The sequence below is a fragment of the Canis lupus genome, chromosome 34, assembly GCF_003254725.2.
Source record: "Canis lupus dingo isolate Sandy chromosome 34, ASM325472v2, whole genome shotgun sequence".
In the NCBI taxonomy this organism is placed as follows: Eukaryota; Metazoa; Chordata; class Mammalia; order Carnivora; family Canidae; genus Canis; species Canis lupus.
The window spans coordinates 30,156,775-30,175,574 of NC_064276.1; the positions used below are offsets into that span (position 1 = coordinate 30,156,775).

Below are 18,800 nucleotides of genomic sequence, written 5' to 3' on the forward strand. Positions count from 1 at the left end.
TATTTATTTATTTAAACATTTTTTTTTTTTTATTTGACAGAGGGAGACAGCATGAGAGAAGAGCATGAGCAGTGGGGAAGGGCAGAGGCAGAGGGAGAAGCCGGCTCTTTGCTGAGCAGGGATCCCAACACAGGCCTTGATCCCAGGATACTGGGATCATGACCTGAGCCAAAGGCAAATGCCCAACCAACTGAGCTACCCAGGTGCCTCAACTGGGGACCTTTAAATTTCTATATCAATTTTAGAATTTTCTTGTCTCTACCCATAAAAATAGAGGCTACTGGAAAAAAATAGAGATTACTGGAATTTTGATAGGGATTATATTGAACCAATATCTATCCATTTAGAATATTGACAATTTAGCAATATTGAGTCTTTTTACCCATGGGCAGGATATATTTCTTTCTTTATTTAGGTCTTAACAATGTTTCTTAACAATGTTTTATAATTTTTTAAAAAATATTTTGTTTATTTATTCATGAGAGACACACACAGAGAGAGGCAGAGACACAGACAGTGGGAGAAGCAGGCTCCATGCAGGGAGCCCAATGTGGGACTCGATCCTGGATCACACCCTAGGCTGAAGGCAGATGCTTAACTGCTGAGCCACCCAGGAGTCCCTCTTACTAGTGTTTTATAATTTATAATTTCAGTGTATAGGTATTTAATATTTCTTCCCAGAGTTATCCTTAATTAACTAATATTTTTGATGCTATTTTAAACGGCATTTTTAATAAATGGTATTTTGAAACCAATTTCCAGTTATTTATTGCTAGTGTGTATAGAAATATAATTGTTTTGCAACTGATCTCATAACCTGCAACATTGCTAAATTCACTTATTTGATCTAGTAGTTTTGTTTGTAGACTCTGCATTGATGACTAAGCCATCTATAAATAAGGAATTTCGGTTTGTCCTTTCTAACTTAAATGTCTTGTATTTATGTCTCTTGTTTTATTACCCCAGCTAGATTGTTCAATAGAAGTGGTAGACTGGAAATCATTGCTTTGTTCATAGTCTTATGGGGAAAGTATTTAATCTTTCAACATGACATATGATGTTTTATGCTTTCCTTTTATTATATTGAAAATGCTTCCTTCTATTTCAAGTTTGTGAAGAGACTTTATTATAAATGAATTTTAATTTTCTCAAATGTTTTTTTTTCTGAACCTATTGATATCCTCATGTGGTTTTTCTTGTTTTGTCTGATAACATGGAAAAATTCGTTAATTAGTTTTCAAATGTTAGACCAGCTGTGCATGGGATAAGCCCCTGGGATAAACCCCACTTGGTCATGCTGCATTATTCCCTTTATACATCTTACAACTGAGCAGTGAAATACCATGACATAGTAGGCCAAACACTGAAAGGTAAATGAGGTTATATTAAAATTTCACAGCTTGTGCCAAATTCAAAATTAATTATAGGTGATTTAGGAAATGAGTAAATAGTCTTTAAAATGAGATATTACTTCTTATTCAGAAGATATTTGAAAGTGCAAGTGTAACTCTTGCACAAATAAAATATAACGATAATAAGTAGAGCTTTGGAGCAAAAGCCAGTTCTGTCCCCTGTTCTGTAGAGTACAGATGTTCATGCTCTAGCACTAAATCCTAGTTTTCCTACGTATGTGGTAGACTAAACGTTATGGTGTAGATACATTTTGATGGAAGTGGTATTTGGTGGCCAGAAGCCCTGGTAAAATAATTCTTTAAGTCATATCACAACTAAATATTTATATGAAGACTATTCCAAATAAGCCTAATTGAAAAAAAATAACAAATATGAAAAGATAAGTGCTAAAAATGTCTCAAACAATAACTACAACAAAGAATAAAAGGCCTGGTGATCACCATACATCATCTAGTGAGAGAGAGAGAACAGGAGCTCTCATCACCCTGTAAGCAGTTTCTGTAATTAAAATGGAATGGCTTTTTGGTCTGTAAGAGTGTTTCTCCCCCTCTCATGTTATTTGCTCTCAGATACACATCTCTAAGCATTTTATTAAATATCCTGCCTGTAATCACCGCCCCCCCCCCACTTCTGAGCAACCAAGCACCCATATTTTGAAAATGTAAACTTGATTCTTACCACTTGATTAGTTTCTCCAGTGACACCAATGCACAAGCAGTAGCCTTGCGGATCCCGTGGTGACTGTTATGTCATGTGCAGACAGCCTCTCCGCAGGGGCTGCGGTATCCCTGCCAGTCCCATGCCTCTGCCCTTTACTTCTACTGATTTTACTGCCAAGTTCAGCGCTCTGAAAAGAGAATAACCAGCCATGAGCAACATGTTCTTTTTCTGCAGACTGACAGGGCTGTGCTTTAATCTCCTCTTGTGTCCCATAACACAAGCTTTTATAACAGTTTTTGCTGACTGTCAGACTATTCTAAGCCACTGCTCACTATCCAGTGAGGAGAAGACTTTAGAATTATTTACACTTAGTTGACAAGAAGGATGTTGAAAATGAAATGTGCATATGGTAAGATGCTAGGGTAGGCTTTCGAATTGGTATTCTGAAGGGGATTTTTTTTCTTTAAAACACTGTACACATATAGAATCTTTTTTCGGCATTTAAGGAACACAAATATGGCATACCTCATGAAGGGGAAGGGATGGGTTTTAAATTGCTAATCATGGGTTTTTTAAGTCTTACATAAAACAATTTAAAGAAATCATCCTTCTGCTACTCTAGACCTGACTCTAGCTTCTCATCAGCCAACTTTCTTCTTCTTACTTTTATACAAGCTGAGAAAAACATTTTCTTAAGTGAGTAGGATTGGATAATGGGAAGAATACTGAAAATGGTTTAGTATGGTATATACAGTGGTGCACAAGAATTGTTTATGTATTTTTTAACTTCACCAGACTTACTTGGAACACCGATCTGTGACTGACCTGTGAATCCATCTAGTCTAAATATAGCATTAAACATCAGCGAGGCACTCACATACTTGTTGAGACTAATACTATAACCTGGCTCTATCACTAATTTTGAGAACCCACCTCTTGGCCTCCAGGACAACAGTTTCTTCGGGAAAATGGGAAGTTTGAGCTAGATTAGAAGACATAAATTCTACATTTATCCTGTCTTTCACTCATTTTGTGAGAACATTTTTTTTTTAAATTAAGAGGTAACATAAAATCCGAAATAAGGAGTATGTCAATTACATATTTTTTATGTAATAAACCACCCCAAAGTTTAGTGAATTAGAACAATTTATTACATTCTATAATTCTGTCGTTGAATAAGTGTTTGTTCTCGCAGGTGCTATATAGACTGAGAGGCTAAGTCTAGAGGAAGAATTAGGAACTCAGCTGGGGGCTATTGACTGCGTATCTTGGTTTCTGTGGGTGGAGCTCTCCACTTGGCTGTTTGGGCCAAGAAACCCATCATGAAACCCATCATGAAACCCATCATTCTGTAAGAGAATTGCCCCTAAGTACACGAATTTTTTATTTATCAGTACTCTACTTGTGACACACTTAAAAATATCCCATTGGGCAAAGCTAATCACATGGAAATTTCCAGAATTACTATGGAAGGTGATTTCATAATGACATGAATAATAGAAAGTGTGATTATTTGGAGGCCACCAAAGTAGTCTACAGGCAGTCTTTGGGAAAACTGCAATCTCTACTTAAATGAAATAGAAGCCGATCCCTTTAAATGGGCCTTGCATTCTCTAAAATTTCTTTGTCATCACCCAGCTCACTTCTCTGGTATATATATTGACTTATTTCTGTAGGCTTTTGAGTTGTCTAAGTGACAACTGTTCTAAAAGATTGTGGCAATTTTGGTAAGGCCTTGAGTGTATAGTGTTAAACATTATCTTTTAAAAAATTTGACATGTAATACATTCAGATATTTTACAGGCACTTAATTCTTATTTTTATCAAAACGTTTGTAATACTAATATGAGATAATTATAGCCTTAAAAGAGTCCAATTTTCTTGGTTCTTTGCCAGTGAATCACTTGTACATGACCTAAAGCAACCTACTTTTTCTGGCAGTCACGATTTCCAGTGACTTATTATTTTTTTAAATCTGATCTATTCATCTATGTATGCCAAGAGGACAAAATCAAAATTAAGCTCAATTGAAAATGTATTTTTCCAATGTGTAGTTTTATAAGCATATTTTTATATTTAATCTGAGTAGTCTTTATTTTTGGTATAAAGTGTACTATATGTAGTCCCATACTGTATGGGATAGAGCAAAATATAAACAGATAGCTATTAAAATAATTATATAAGTTTACATAATTTCGCTTATGAGTAAGCAAAATCATGAATCAAGTTGGCTTAAAATACAATAATCTATTGTATCGCTTGACAAGAGTCCAGGGTTTTGGCTGTGATCCAAAGTTGGCTTAATTGATAAACTAGTGATTTTATCAAAGGTATATAGACTCCATGTCTCAATTGTGCTATCTTTATTGTTTGCTTTTGCACTTTGTTAAGCCTACTCCTCTTTTAACTTGTTGATCAGATATGCATTTCATATACCTTAATAATTTTCAGGTGGAAAAAATAACATGGTTCTCTTTTTCTCATATTTCTTACTTTGGAGCAAAGAAAATTTTCCCAGGAGACAACCAGTGCACTTTGTTTCACTTTTAATTGTCAAGAAATGGTTTACATTGCTATTCCTAACCCAAGTAGTAGCAGAAAGAAAGAGAAAGATCATCACAAATAACTTAGAATAATCATTTGGGATGGAATGGGTCTTAGAGATTCAACTACTATGACTATTACCATAGAGTAGCTATTTTTTTTTCCAATTAATCATGTATAAGTTTTAATTGTATGATAGGATGAATTTCTGAATAGGAGATAGCCTATTGTAATAGAAATGGTAGAGATCTAGAAATCAGAAATACTTGGGGCACCTGGGTGGCACAGTTGTTTGAGTGTCCAGTTGACTCTTGGTGTCAGCTCAGATGGTGATCTCAGGGTCATGAGATCCAGCCCCACATTGGGCTCTGCATTCAGCTTGAGATTCTCGTTCCTTCTCCCCGTCCCTCCTACTTGTGCTCTCTCTCTAAATAAATAAATGAATATTTTCTGAAAAATCAGAAATGCTCTATTCTAGTGCTCTCTACCTCAGCAAATTTAGAATCTTTTATTCAAAACCTTTAGTGATATGTTTTATTAATTCATGTGTGCTTTTTTAAAATTAGCTAATAATATATATATTATACATTAATATTTTGGGGTAATAGTGAGTGGTGTCACTCCCATTTCCAGGCCTTGATCCCTCGATCTATAACATGGCTATCAGAGAAATAGCTCCATATTGTGGATGCTGAGTAAGAGCATACAAGCCTTCCGGAGAAACTTGCCTCAGCCCTGTGAGGAAGGCATTGCCATCCAGCTGGTGTTCTATCTGAATCTTATTTATTTATTTATTTATTTATTTATTTATTTATTTATTATTTATTTATTTTTAAAGATTTTATCTATTTACTCATGAGAGACCCACACACAGAGGCAAAGACATAAGGGAGGGAGAAGCAGGTTCCCTGCGGAGAGCCTAATGCAGGACTCAATCCCAGGACCCCGAGATCATGACCTGAGCCAGAGAGACACTCAACCACTGAGCCACCCAGGAGTCCCTGTAACTGATTCTTTAAAAGGCCATTTTGCCTTTCTATCAATCCAGCTGCTACAGAATGGTGGGGAGCATGGTAAGAACGGTGAATTCCATGAGCACAAGTCCATTGTCACATTTCATTTGCTGCAAAGCGAAGTCTTGATCAGAGCAATGTTGTGAGGAATATTATAATGGTGGATAAGGCATTCTGTAGTTTTGATAGAAGCACTTGATGTGGGAAAGCATATCCGTATCCAGAGTAACTATCTGCCAATATAATCAAACCAGTTACCAGATAGTTGGTTAATCACCCCCAATAAATTGTATTATTTCAGGGGCCAGATCATATGTGGTGAGTGAAAGATTGCGTCATTGAGCCCATGCATAACCTCCATCTTTGCCACCATCACCATTTTTTCATGACCCCATTGAATGATAATAGAAATGACTGGGAACAAAGACTGATATCCATAGGGCAGATCATTCCATTCAATTGATTATTAAGATCCTCCCCTGCTAAGGTCACCCTTTAGTGAGTACTTACATGGAGCTCACACATCTTAACATTTTTTTTTGCCCACTCAGAGAAGTTGATTCACATATATCTTTCCCAGATGCCTTTGTCATCAGTTTTTATGTTTTCCAATTCCCTGACCATCTAGTTAAACCATCGGCCACAGCTCACAAACTGGTATTTAATGCCATGTTTGGCCATAGGGAACAATCAGGTGCACTGCCTGAAGATCTGTTCAGTGGGAGGATTTCCCTTCATCACTGTCCTTTAGGACTGTCCCAGAAAAGGCTGTAGTGCTGCAGCTGTCCGCTTCCAGGTGGCGTTTGTATATCGTGCAGAGCCATCTTTAAATCACATCTAAGTCCTATCTCCCTCTGTCACCTGGTCAAAGGGAACTCCCAATGAGGCCATACATACAGGCTGGGAGTAAGAAAGAAGTGTAACAGGAGTGGGTACTATGGGTATTTGAGCCACTTCTTCATGTCACTTGCTCTTGCCTTCAGAGCTTATTCAACCCGATTATGCATGTATCATTTCATTTTGTTCATGGAGTCTTACTGTGCATGCCCAACTTTATGACCTTGTAAGTCAGATAACACCCAGTTTATGATGAGTACTTCAGGTCTCATAGTAACTTGGTGGCATAGAGACAAGCATTCAGTCTCTACTAAAGCCTGGTAGAGGCCAAGAGCTGTCTCTAAAGAGAAGAATATTTATCTGCACATGATGGCGGGACCCGGTTCTAAAATCCTAAAGGCCTATACTAAAATTCACCTGTAGGGACCTCCCCAAGGATCCAGCAGCATCTCTCTCTGTTACTGGTACTTCAAGCACCATTGGGTCTGCTGGATCATCTAGCCCAAGGGATAGAGGAGCACGCATAGCAACCTGGACCTGTTGCAGAATCATCTCTTCTCTGGGCACCATTCAAAACTAGCCGGTTTTTAGGTTGCTTGGTAGTGGAGTTGGGGTAACTCACCTAAATGAGAAATATGTTGGCTCCAAAATCTGAAAAGGCCTACTAGACATTGTGCTTCCTCTTTCTTGGTTGTTCAGGGATTCAGTGCAACAAATTTTCCTTCACATTAGAAAAGGTATTTCCAACATGCCCCATACCACAAGACCCCTAGAAATTTCACTGTAGTAGAAGGCCCCTGAATTTTAGCTGTATTTATACCCCACCCTCTGACACGCAAATTTCTTACCACCCAAAGTCAAGTAGTTGCTCCTTCCCTCTTACTAGGTCAAGTCCACATAATGTCATCAGTGTAATGGACCAATGTGATATTTTACAGAGGAGGAAAAAAGACAATCGAAATTCCCACAAACTAAATTATGACAGGGGTCAAGAGTTGATATTCCTTGAAGTAACTTAGGGGAGATAAATTAGTGGGCTTGCCAACTTCAAGCAAACGGCTTCTGGTAGACCTTCTGGACAGGTATGGAGAAAAAAATGACAGCTTATTTAACTGTATACCAGGCACCAAGGGATGTATTAATTTGCTCAATCAATGAAATCACATCTGCTGTAGCAGCTGTACTTGGAGTCACCACCTGGTTAAGCTTATGATGGTCTACTGTCATTCTCCAGGATCCATCTGTCTTCTGCCCAGGCTAAATAGGTGAGCTGAATGGGAATGTGGTAGGAATCACCACGCCTGTAATTTTCGAGTATTTAATGGTGGCACTAATCTCTGCAATCCCATCAGGGAGACGGTGTTGCTTTTGATTGATTATTTCCCTAGGTAGAGGCAGTTATAATGGCTCCACTTGGCCTTTCGCATTATAATAGCCTTCACTCCACAGGTCAGGGAACCAATGTAGGAATTCCGCCAGCTGTTAAGTACATCTGTGCCAATTATGCACTCTAGAACCGAAGAATAACCACAGGATGGGTCCAGACACCCACTGAGTCCACTGTGAGATAGACCTGAGCTAAAATTCCTTGACCACATGACACATAAGCTCCTACTCTGACTGGAGGTCCACAGTGACATTGGGTCTCCTGGAATCAGTGTCAGATCAGAGCCAATGTCCAGTAGTCCCCTAAGTGTCAAATTATTTCCTTTTGTCCAATGCACAGGTACACGGGTCCAAGGCCACAGGTTCCTTTGGGGAAGGCTGGGAGGAAGATTAGTGGTACAAATTCTCTGTAGTAAACTGGAGTCCTTCCTCAAGGGAGTCTGGCCTCCCCATCATACAAGGGATCTGCAATTGTAAACCGGTTCAAGTTTGAGAACTGATTGAGGGGCCATGGCTCTCTGTTTTTATGATTCAAGTTAGACTTTCTTTCTTTGGCTAGAACTTTTCTGCTTATACAGATCAAGTAAGAATTTAGTAAGTTTCCTCTCTGTTTTACTTCTAGGAACAATACGATTAACTAGCCAAAGCCGAAAGTCTGCACATGTCAAAGGACCTGATTTGACTTTGCTGCTCGTTATTATAACCAAGTCACCTTGCCTTTGGTGATTGAGTGTCTCCACTTGGCCCCTGCCACTCTGAGATGCACTTACTCCCATTGCATTGAAGTTTTCCAACTGAGTGACTACAGTTTTCACTGTAAGGTCTGGCCTACAGAGAAAAATGAATCACAGGGCACTTTAAGGATACTGGGGCCACCAATTTATAACTTTAAGACCTCTTAAACTGTAAAAACTCTTTTGATTTTAAAGTAGGAAAAATACTAATTTTAGCATCAATGAAACACTGTAAATGATTTATACTATTATTTTTCCATATAAAATACCTTCTCAGAGAGATTTTTCTACTCTTGACTAAAATAAGAAATTTTTCACCATAACCATCTAATTGACGAATAACAATTTAAATGTCTTTATATTTAATTTAGTCTATATAAAAAAAATAGCAAAGTCTCTTAGGGTACAAAGAAAAGCTTTAAGACTCCTACTCCACTGATGACCAAATTTAAAGCTATACAGTTTTCATGAAGGGTATTTTGTTTTGTTTTCAGAGTGTTAACAGTGTGGTAATGAAGTAGTTGTAATTTTAAAATTTCTGATTAAAAAACAGCTGTTAATTTGGTTATTAGTTTTTTAAGTTGATACAGGTTAGTAATTGAACATAAAATTTGTGGCATAGAAAATATTTTTCTTCCATAAACTGATATAAATCAAATATATTCATACATATTTCCAAATTTGCTTATCAAGGGATATTTTATTATTGACTTAATACTATTGAAATAATATGAGACATTCTGCCCAAAAAATAAATAAATAATTATTGGAAGCGTACTGAACATTTAATAACATATTAGTATGTATGCATTTCATATAAAATGCTAAAAGTCTATACATGTTCATAGTAACATTTTCACTAAAGCTTTTTATTCTATTCTGTAAAATTATTTTTGTCATCTTTTCCATCTAGAAACTAAAAATTATATTAAAAAGAAAAACAACACTGAGCAGAGACATCAGCAACTATACACCATAAGGAGGACACATTCTACAGTTCCAGTCTAGGGAAAAAAAAAAAGAACAAAACCCCAGAATACAGATATATTATGTGCATTATATTATCTAAAATTTCAATTTTAAGATCTTTCAATTAAAGATTATGAGATGTGTAAGGAAATTCAAAATCGTGACCCATATTCAAGAATAAATTTGGCCAATAGAAACTGACCCTGGGATCCCTGGGTGGCGCAGTGGTTTAGCGCCTGCCTTTGGCCCAGGGCGCGATCCTGGACACCCAGGATCGAATCTCATGTCGGGCTCCTGGTGCATGGAGCCTGCTTCTCCTTCTGCCTGTGTCTCTGCCTCTCTCTCTCTCTCTTTGTGTGACTATCATAAATAAATAAAAATAAAAAAATAAAAAAAGAAACTGACCCTGTGCCGACACAGATGTTGGGTTTAGTTGTCAAAGACCTTAAAGAAGTTATTAAAAATGTACTCAGTGAAATAAAGCAAGTTATAATGATAATAACTCAACAAAAAGGAAATTTCAACAGAGGAAAAAAAAACTGTGAAGAAAACCAAATGGGAATTCTAGAGTTAAAAAGACAAAAATGAAACTGAAAGACTCAGAAGATTGACTCAGCAGGAGACGTAATACTGCAGAACAGCAATCAGTGTACTTGTAGATTGATCAATAGAAATTAGTCAGTTCATAAAACAGAGAGAAAAAGGATTGAAGTAAAATCAACAAAACTTCAGTGACCCGTGTAACAATGGTAAGCATTATGACACAGATGTGATGGGAATCCTTGGAGGAATGTAGAGAGAAAAAGGGACCTAAGAGACTATTTGAATAAATGATGGCTAAAGACTTCCTGAATTTGGCTTTGAAAGCATATTATTCCAAATAATTCCTGTAAGCTCTCTGACTCTCAGGGAGGTGGAAAATAACTCCTCCTGCCTTAAGTGGAGACTACCTGTAGCGACGTTCTTGCAAAGCATGCAAAGGGAGGGGGGAAATATTGTAATTTGACAGTGGAGAAACTTTGCAAAAATTACCTAAAGCCAGGTGGTCAAGATTAATATCAACAATGATAAATCGTATCGATAATCTATACCCTTAACACGATGTGATAAGAATGGTTATTTATCTCTGTAATCTTTCTCCTCAAGCTATATTATCCCAGTCTAATCATGGGGAAAAAAATTAGATAAATCTCAATTGAAGGACATTTTACAAAATATCTGATCAGTAGCTCTTGAAAACGTCAATCATCAAAACCAAGAAAAGCCTAAAAAAATTGTCAAGTCCAGAAGGTCCGAAGGAGACATAACTGCTAAATGTAATAAAGTATCTTGAATAGGACCTTGAGATAACCAAAGAACTTTTAAGGAAATTCTGAATAAAGTTTGACCTTTAGTTAATAATGTGTCAATATTGGTTCATTAATTGTGACAACTGTACCATCGTTATGTAAGATGTTAACAATAAGGGAAACTGAGTGTGGGCTGGAGGGAAAGAAAAATCCTTCCTCTATCCTTCCAGGTCTTCCAACTGGACTACTAATTAAATTTAAATGAGACAGATTAACAGAAGAAAAATCCCCAATGTTTTATTATGTGCACACAGAGGCTCAATAATGAAATTGAGACCTCAAGGAATGAGCAAGACAGTGTTGAGTCAATGAGACAATACATTTGTGAGAAACTGACAGGCTAAAGAAAATAGGTGTTTGGGAGCTTTAATTAGGGAATTCTAGGCAGAATTTTAGCTGAGGTGGTAGGTTAGAAACAAATTTTGTCTCTACAGCTTTCTTGGCTTTGAATTTTCCATCTCTGGTAATAAGGATCTCTTTTTACTTCTTAGGACATGGGGGGTATTTTTCATCTGAGAGGTTTATTTCCTGCTTTCACAGGGACAGAGGGAGGTCTGAGTGTTCTTGCATTGATGGTTTCTTAAGTAATTTTTATTAAAATAATAGATATGTCAAGGTGGCACATTTTGGAGTGGCCTGCCCTTGGTGCCTATAGGGCTATTTGAGAATTCTCTGTACTATCTTCCCAATATTTTTTTTTCAAACTGAAACTGGTCTAAAATTAAAAGTTCATTTTAAAGTAGAGGAAAAAAATGATCTACAGATCCAAACATCTCAAAAACTTCCAGTTAGGACACGGTGACACATCACCACATCCTGACAATTATATTCAAACGGGTGAATGACAAAGATAAAATTTTGATAGCAGCAAAAGGAAAAGAAAAGAAAAAGAAAAAGAAAAAGAAAAAGAAAAAGAAAAAGAAAAAGAAAAAAGAAACTTCATTATGTATAAGGGAATAGGAAGTGATTAACAATTATTAAAGATTTTATATGCAGATAAACTATTAACTGATCTTTTTAAATGTAAATGAAAGTTGTAAAATAGGTTAACTGAAAATAGTCTATTACTTGTGCCAAGAAGGAAAAGACCTAATAATGAGCCTTAATCCCAAAGACGTTTAAGGAAGTTAAATGTTCTGTTGATAAGCCTTTCAAATCTTGGGTTTGTAATACTTTTTTTTCTTTACAAATTCTTCCCTCTTCATGATATGTCTTCAGCTAGTTTGACAGAAGTAATAAATATACCTGAAGGATAAAAAAATCACTCTTTTAAAATATTACATTATATTTCTCCCAGTCCAATAATTTTTTGCAGTTCATTTTTATTCAGACAAATGTAGATAAAAGAAAAGGAAAAGTAGAAATCAATTAACCCAGCTTGTATCGTGCAGATAATAGAGAATCATTAGGGTTCTTTAAAGCAAAGAACGATAAGATAAGAGATGTACTATGGGGAGATTAGTCTAGCAGTCCGTGTATACAGGATAAACGAATGAGAATCAGTTAATAGATATCAGTTAAGAAGTAATTTTGTGACAATAACAGAATGACCTGATCTGTACAGACAGACTGGATTAGAAGGAATAACAGATGTTTTATTGAATTCAAAAAAAGAGGTGGAGAATGCGTAGGCCAAAGTAAAAAAGAGAGTGAGTGACAGGAAAAATGGGAAACTGGGTTTGGATATTACTTTGCAAAATTCCCTGTAATCTGATCCCAAACAACCCTTGGTGCCCTGTCCTTATTCTTTACTTGGCTCCTGCCAAACAGAATTACGTGCTGTTTTATAATTATGTCATGAACTTGTCATCTCTAAGGACATTTATTTGAGACATTTCCTGTACTTTTGAGTGCACAGTACTGCTATATTCAACTGGGTCATTCATTCTTTTAGTAACATTAAATAGGTATTTATTAAGTTACTATTTGAAAGGATAGTACTATATTCTGTGGCTGACAGCTTAGTAGGGAAATGAACCCATAAACAAGTGATTTTGGCAGAGCATGGCCAGTGAATCATAAAAGTATGTAAAAGCACAGCATAAAAGCACCGTTGCTGTTAGGTGGACAAGGACCAGTAAACCCGGAGAGAAAGAAAAAGAATACGGGGAGCTTGCTTCGATAAAAATAAGTTGGACTGTATCTTTCAAGGCTCATTTTTCTAAATCTAAGTGATAAGAAACATCACCAAGGCTATTTAAGAAGATATGTCTTTCACAAAGATTCCGTGTTGATGGGCCTTTGAAGAATTTTAAACAAGGAAAACTATATGACCAAGTTCAGATGTCAGAAAATTTGGGGGCAGATTTATCAGAAGGACTGATGGGGTATTGACTTCAGCAGCAGATGGAATAGTTGGGAGAAGTGAGTTAGGCATCTTCAGTTGTAGGACTGAAGATAAAAGGGGAAGATTTTAACTATGAGGTGTCCGAATGGCACCAGCTCTTTGAGAATTTCATTGATCATTTTTAGGTAGAAGAGATCTCCTCTTGAATCATTTCATATTGTTTATGCACCACCTTAAGACATATTGCTATGAATGATCATTTGTGTGCATTTTGCACCATGACCATCTTCCAGACACAGGGTTGCACACACACATGCACACCTACATGCCTCTGCTTCTACACAAACACACCAGTGTGTATTACCTTAAAATTACTTTGTGGATGTGAGCTCAAATGTATCCAGAAATTAAGTGTTGTATTAGGGTGTTGCTCAGCTACTACTTAGTGAATATTTGAATTAACTAAGCCTACATGATTATAAGGGTAGCTATTAAAAGAAAACTTTGATTGAGGATAGGTCTGTGTAATAGGCTAGAACTCAGCTTCAGGGTTCTGGCTGAGTCACTCTTCTTTTTTAACCATTTTACTCTTTTTTTCCCAAGTGTAAAATGGGAATAATAATGGTTACCTGCCTCAAAGGGGTGTTGTGAGGACTAGCTAGTTGACAGTTTTAAACTATTTTGAAGATGGAATGTACTATAAATGCTCCAAGGAAAGTTTTTAAAAGCACAATAGAATAAAACTCTTGAACCAGAGCATTAGGAAAGTTAGTATGTCTTTTAGGCTGGCAATCTTCTACCGATAAAGAATTCTATGGGAAATTAACTCCACAACATTCTTTATTTTCTTGCCTCTTTTCTACTTTCTTTTGCAGCTCATATCTAGCTAGTGACTGAATTCAACAGGAAAGTTCCAGTTATGCCATAGTTTGAAATAGATGTTACTCATAAAGAAAGAAATGCAATGAAGATTATAAAATGGTCATTAATCACACTGGAAAATGTGGTCTTTTCAATATAGCACTATATTCAGAATTCACCAGGACTATTTTAAAATTCACTTTATCATTAGGAATTCAAGGGTATTTTGAAGTTGCCTAGAAGCAAATGTTCATTTTTGTGTGGCAATATACTTTAATAATTTTCCTAAAACATAAATATCAGAACTAGGTCAGAACTCCATTTTTCAAAACAATTGCTTGTTGTTTTTTTCCAAATGCCAAAATGATATATTCAAAACTCTGAAAAAGAAGTTGTTTCCTCTAGTCATTCTTATTAAGAGTATTTACACATTTCCATACTCTATTTTAAAAACAAAAATCCCCATGCATTTAGGTTAAAACAGAAGAACTGTGCACTGCGCAATTTTTGTGAGAAGGGAATGTTTATAAGTGAAACATAATAACCAAATTCATATGTGCTTTAACAAGGCTGAGTTACACCCTCATTATTCTATGTTCAGTAATTTAGGATAGGCGCCTATGAGTCTGATTTTCAATCTTTACTAAAAAGAAGCAAACAAAAACTCTAAGATTAATGACAACAAAACCCAACTTCCTATGAGATATCGTTCAGCCATGTGAAAGGAAGACATCCTCTCTTTGCAGCAACACAGATGCACCTTGAGAGCATTGAGGTAAGCGAAATAACCCAGACACAGAAAGACAAATACTGCATGGTATGACTTCTATGTAGAATCTTAAAAAAAAAAAAAAAAATCAAATTCACAGAAACAGGAAGTAGAAGGTGGTTGCCAGGGGCTGAGGGGTGGTGGGATAATAGAGAGAGATTGGTAAAAAGGCTGCACTTTCAGCTATAAGATGAATAAGGTCTCATCTTATGTATAACATGGTGACTATAGTTGATAACATTTATCATATATTTGGAATTTGCTAAGACAGGAGAACTTAAGTGTTCTCTCACACACAAATACGTGAGGTGACGGATGTGTTAATTAACTTAATGGAGAGGTATTAAATAATCATGATATACATATTAACTCATGATATACATATTAAATATCTTACAATCTTGTCCGTTATACTTTGAAGGGGCCAAGGGGCAAAATGTGCTGCCCTAGCATGTCCCAAAATGTGCGCATATAGATTATTTTAAATGAAAGTTACTTAAGAGGTAGCCTGTGCAAGAAAGACACTCAGAATGCCCTCAATCCCCAGGAGAACAAGAAATCATCTCCATTTGTGGAAGGTACTTTTCCTTTACAATGAGGTACAAAGACCTTATCACCAGAGACAGGAAATTCAGGGCGAGAAGCTGTATAAACAACCTTCCTACTTTTTACTAATTAACCACCCCAGCCCGAATTCTGTTTAGAAATCCTTGGTAATTGAAGTTCATAAAGTTGAGTTTTATTTCTTTTTTTTAATAATAAATTTATTTTTTATTGGTGTTCAATTCGCCAACATACAGAATAACACCCAGTGCTCCTCCCGTCAAGTGCCCACCTCAGTGCCTGCCACCCAGTCACCCCCACACACCCCCTGCCCTCATCCCCTTCCACCACCCCTAGTTCGTTTCCCAGAGTTAGGAGTCTTCATGTTCTGTCTCCCTTTCTGATATTTACCACTTATTTTTTCTCCTTTCCCCTTTATTCCCTTTCACTATTATTTATATTCCCCAAATGAATGAGACCATACAATGTTTGTAAAGTTGAGTTTTCTTTGTCCTATTAAAGCTTTACAGATTTATTGTCTCTTTGTCTAAAATGTACAAAAACTGCCTGCCTTGGCAACTTCTTTAGTTCTCAATTTCGTTATTGGGTCTCTGTGCTCACGTAATAAAACTTTGGGTTTTTTCCTCATGTTAATCTACCTTATACAAATTTAACTATTAGACCAGTTGGAAGGCCTTGAAGGGTCATTGCAGAATTTTTCCTTCCTTCACCCTCAATAAAGCTGGAAAAAAAAAAAGCTATTGAAAGTCAGAGAACTGAAAAAACAAACTACAGTTTCTAAGTGGAGAGCAGTCAGGATATACAAAGAATCAGTGAAACAACTATAATTGATTTGAGATAGGTATACTAGGTATAAAATCTAGAGAATGAGATAAATAGAATGTAAGGCTGTTAAATATTTTTGTGTTATTCACCACTGCATTTCTAGCCCCTAGGATGGTTTTGCTCTGTAGTAGGAGCTCAATAAATATTTCTTGACTCAAGAAATAAACGGAATATGGGTTCATAACTTGAAGTGGTAGGCAGTATGGATCAATTGCAGCTCCTTAAACAGCAGAGTGGCAGGATGAAATGTGTTTAGAAAGCTTATTTTGGTGGTGGTTATGTGAGGTGACACTAGAGGAATAATCACATGGTACCGTTGACGGAGCCATTTCTATGGGAGATTGCTTGACTCAGCCATGTTTTGAACATCTCATCATCTATGCTTTCAAATGCAAGAAAATCCAACATTACAAATACTATCAATTGAATCAACCTGACAGTTATGCCTTATGATATCTTGCTGAGCTATCATAGCATTTGCATTATACATAAGCAGTGAACCAAGAAGGAAAGGCTTTGTATCCACTACATTTGGCAGCAAAGCTATATAAAACAAATCCCTTCTACGTTTGTATTAAAGTTGACACCAGTATGCCTCTGCCTGCAGAAAACAGAGGGCTGAAAAAGAAAAGGTGTTTGCTCTCGAATTTTATTTTATTTATTTGTTTTTCCGTGTGTCTAGTTTTTTAATGAAGGATGCAGAATGATAAGCCGGGACTTCTCTCCAAGTTCACAACGTAATAAGAAAACAAGAGATACCACTTAACAGAGGTAAAGAATTCCAGGAGATAAATGTCCATGAATGTGTTTTCCAAAATACAGGTTCTGGTACAAATGTAACTAAATACTGATGTTGTGGTGTTTCCCTTATATCTGAAAGGGCTTTAAGAAATATGAAATCTTGGGCAGCCCTGGTGGCTCAGCAGTTTAGCACTGCCTTCAGCCCAGGGCCTGATCCTAGAGACCCAGGATCGAGTCCCACATCAGGATCCCTGCGTGGAGCCTGCTTCTCCATCTGCCTGTGTCTCTGCCTCTCTCTCTATATATCTATCCTGAATAAATAAATAAAATCTTTTTAAAAATCATTAAAAAAAAGAAATATAAAATCTTGTTATTGGATAAACTGGTGGCACAGCTAGCCAAAGATCCTTTCCAGTGGCACCAAATTAACTTGCAGGGAGAGCAGAGGTAACTGCCAGGTAACTTTTAATCTGTGGAATTATCCAAAGTTTGAAATACCATGGGAAATCTTAGGAAGCCCAGCAATCAGTGAATGGGTTATCCATAATCCTGTGGGTCCTATACACTGTCACGCATGATGCTTCTCAGAGTGGTGGCATATGAGAAATTAACCATCATGCATCTTGGCCCTCTGTCTCGTATCTTCAATCATCCATGTCATAGGACATGGATAAGTAGTTGGGAAGTGTTAAACTCTGATAGTAAAACAAAATCAGAGGTAAGGCAAATGTTTAACCAGTTCCATTCAAACACAAGCTAATGAATAAAGAAATTTGGGTTCCAGGGGCCAAATATTCTGCATTCCTGAGAAATCTTAAACCTTTTCTCATTCTGGCGATTATTTTTACATTGCACTTTTCCACCACAAATTCAGTGGGTGTCTATTTTTCGATGTGAATTTATCACTGAAAGATCTGAATTGGGATACTAGAAGAAAATATTTTAAAAATCTCCATGCATGAAAAAGGAGCCACCTGTTCACTTTTTATGGTGGGGAACATTCTCATGGAGTTACTATGAGGCTAAGTCAGTCCACTTCATTTTTTGCTCTTTAACAGATTCTATGGGGCCATTGTACTCTTCAGGTTCAGGAAGCTCATTCAGTGGTATTGCAACATCCTCATATGGCAGCCTGTCTTCTTGGCAAGCGTCATCAATCAAATCCAAGATCCCTCCATGTCTCAGTACTGCACTGGCCATTCTTCTGCAGCTAATCTGGTCAGATCAGCACTGCCGAATGTTCTACCCTGCTCTTGAACTTTAGTCTTAAAATGAACAAAAATGAAACCAAGACAAATGACAAAAATAATAAAACAAATATTCTTCACTTTCATTATGAATATGCTTTTCAACATAGATTCTGATTTTGAAAACATCAAAAAGCAAGTGGCTTCATTATCAAGTATAAGTTTCAATGATTAAGAAAAAGTTAATAATTACTTTCTACTTATTCTAGTTACATCTCATTTTCCTTTTGCTAAATAAGTGTGGAGTTGTGATAATTAAGATGTCCTGATTTTATTATCATTATTATAAGTAAAACTATTGTGAATACTATTATTATATTAGCAACAATTTATCTTTGTTACCATAATAATGTATAATAGCTCCATTATAAAATGAATATTAGTAATGCATTTCACTAACATTTGTATAAGTCTTTATTTTCACATTTATTATTTCAACTAGTCACAATAGGCAAGTATTTGGATGGTGCACATATTAGAATCTTTCTTTTATATTGGGGAATCTACTAATCAGAAATACTAGATAATGGCAGGTCACCCAGTCATTATAGAACTACAGTCTTTTATGTCCTACTTCTTTTCCTCCACCATGCTGCTATTC

General features: G+C 36.4%; 1 protein-coding gene and 1 long non-coding RNA gene across 2 annotated transcripts in view; both read right to left on the bottom strand.

Annotated features, from left to right (window-relative positions):
* Window positions 1-2,097: 2,097 nt before the first annotated feature.
* LOC112646013 (uncharacterized) overlaps window positions 2,098-18,800 on the bottom strand; it is a 43,940-nt gene continuing 27,237 nt past the window's right edge. The window contains exon 7 of the long non-coding RNA XR_007408168.1: window positions 2,098-2,260. This is a non-coding gene — a long non-coding RNA (uncharacterized LOC112646013). The remainder of the gene's footprint in view (window positions 2,261-18,800) is intronic.
* On the bottom strand, window positions 17,967-18,163 carry LOC112645804 (anaphase-promoting complex subunit 13-like). Its single transcript, XM_035710414.2, has one exon. The coding sequence runs from the start codon at window positions 18,150-18,152 to the stop codon at window positions 17,967-17,969; it is 186 nt and encodes a 61-aa protein (XP_035566307.1). The 5' UTR covers window positions 18,153-18,163.

Bases quoted from the DNA above. Each gene is read 5' to 3' on its own strand.
- LOC112645804 (XM_035710414.2), bottom strand. From the start codon at position 18,152: ATGGCCAGTGCAGTACTGAGACATGGAGGGATCTTGGATTTGATTGAT.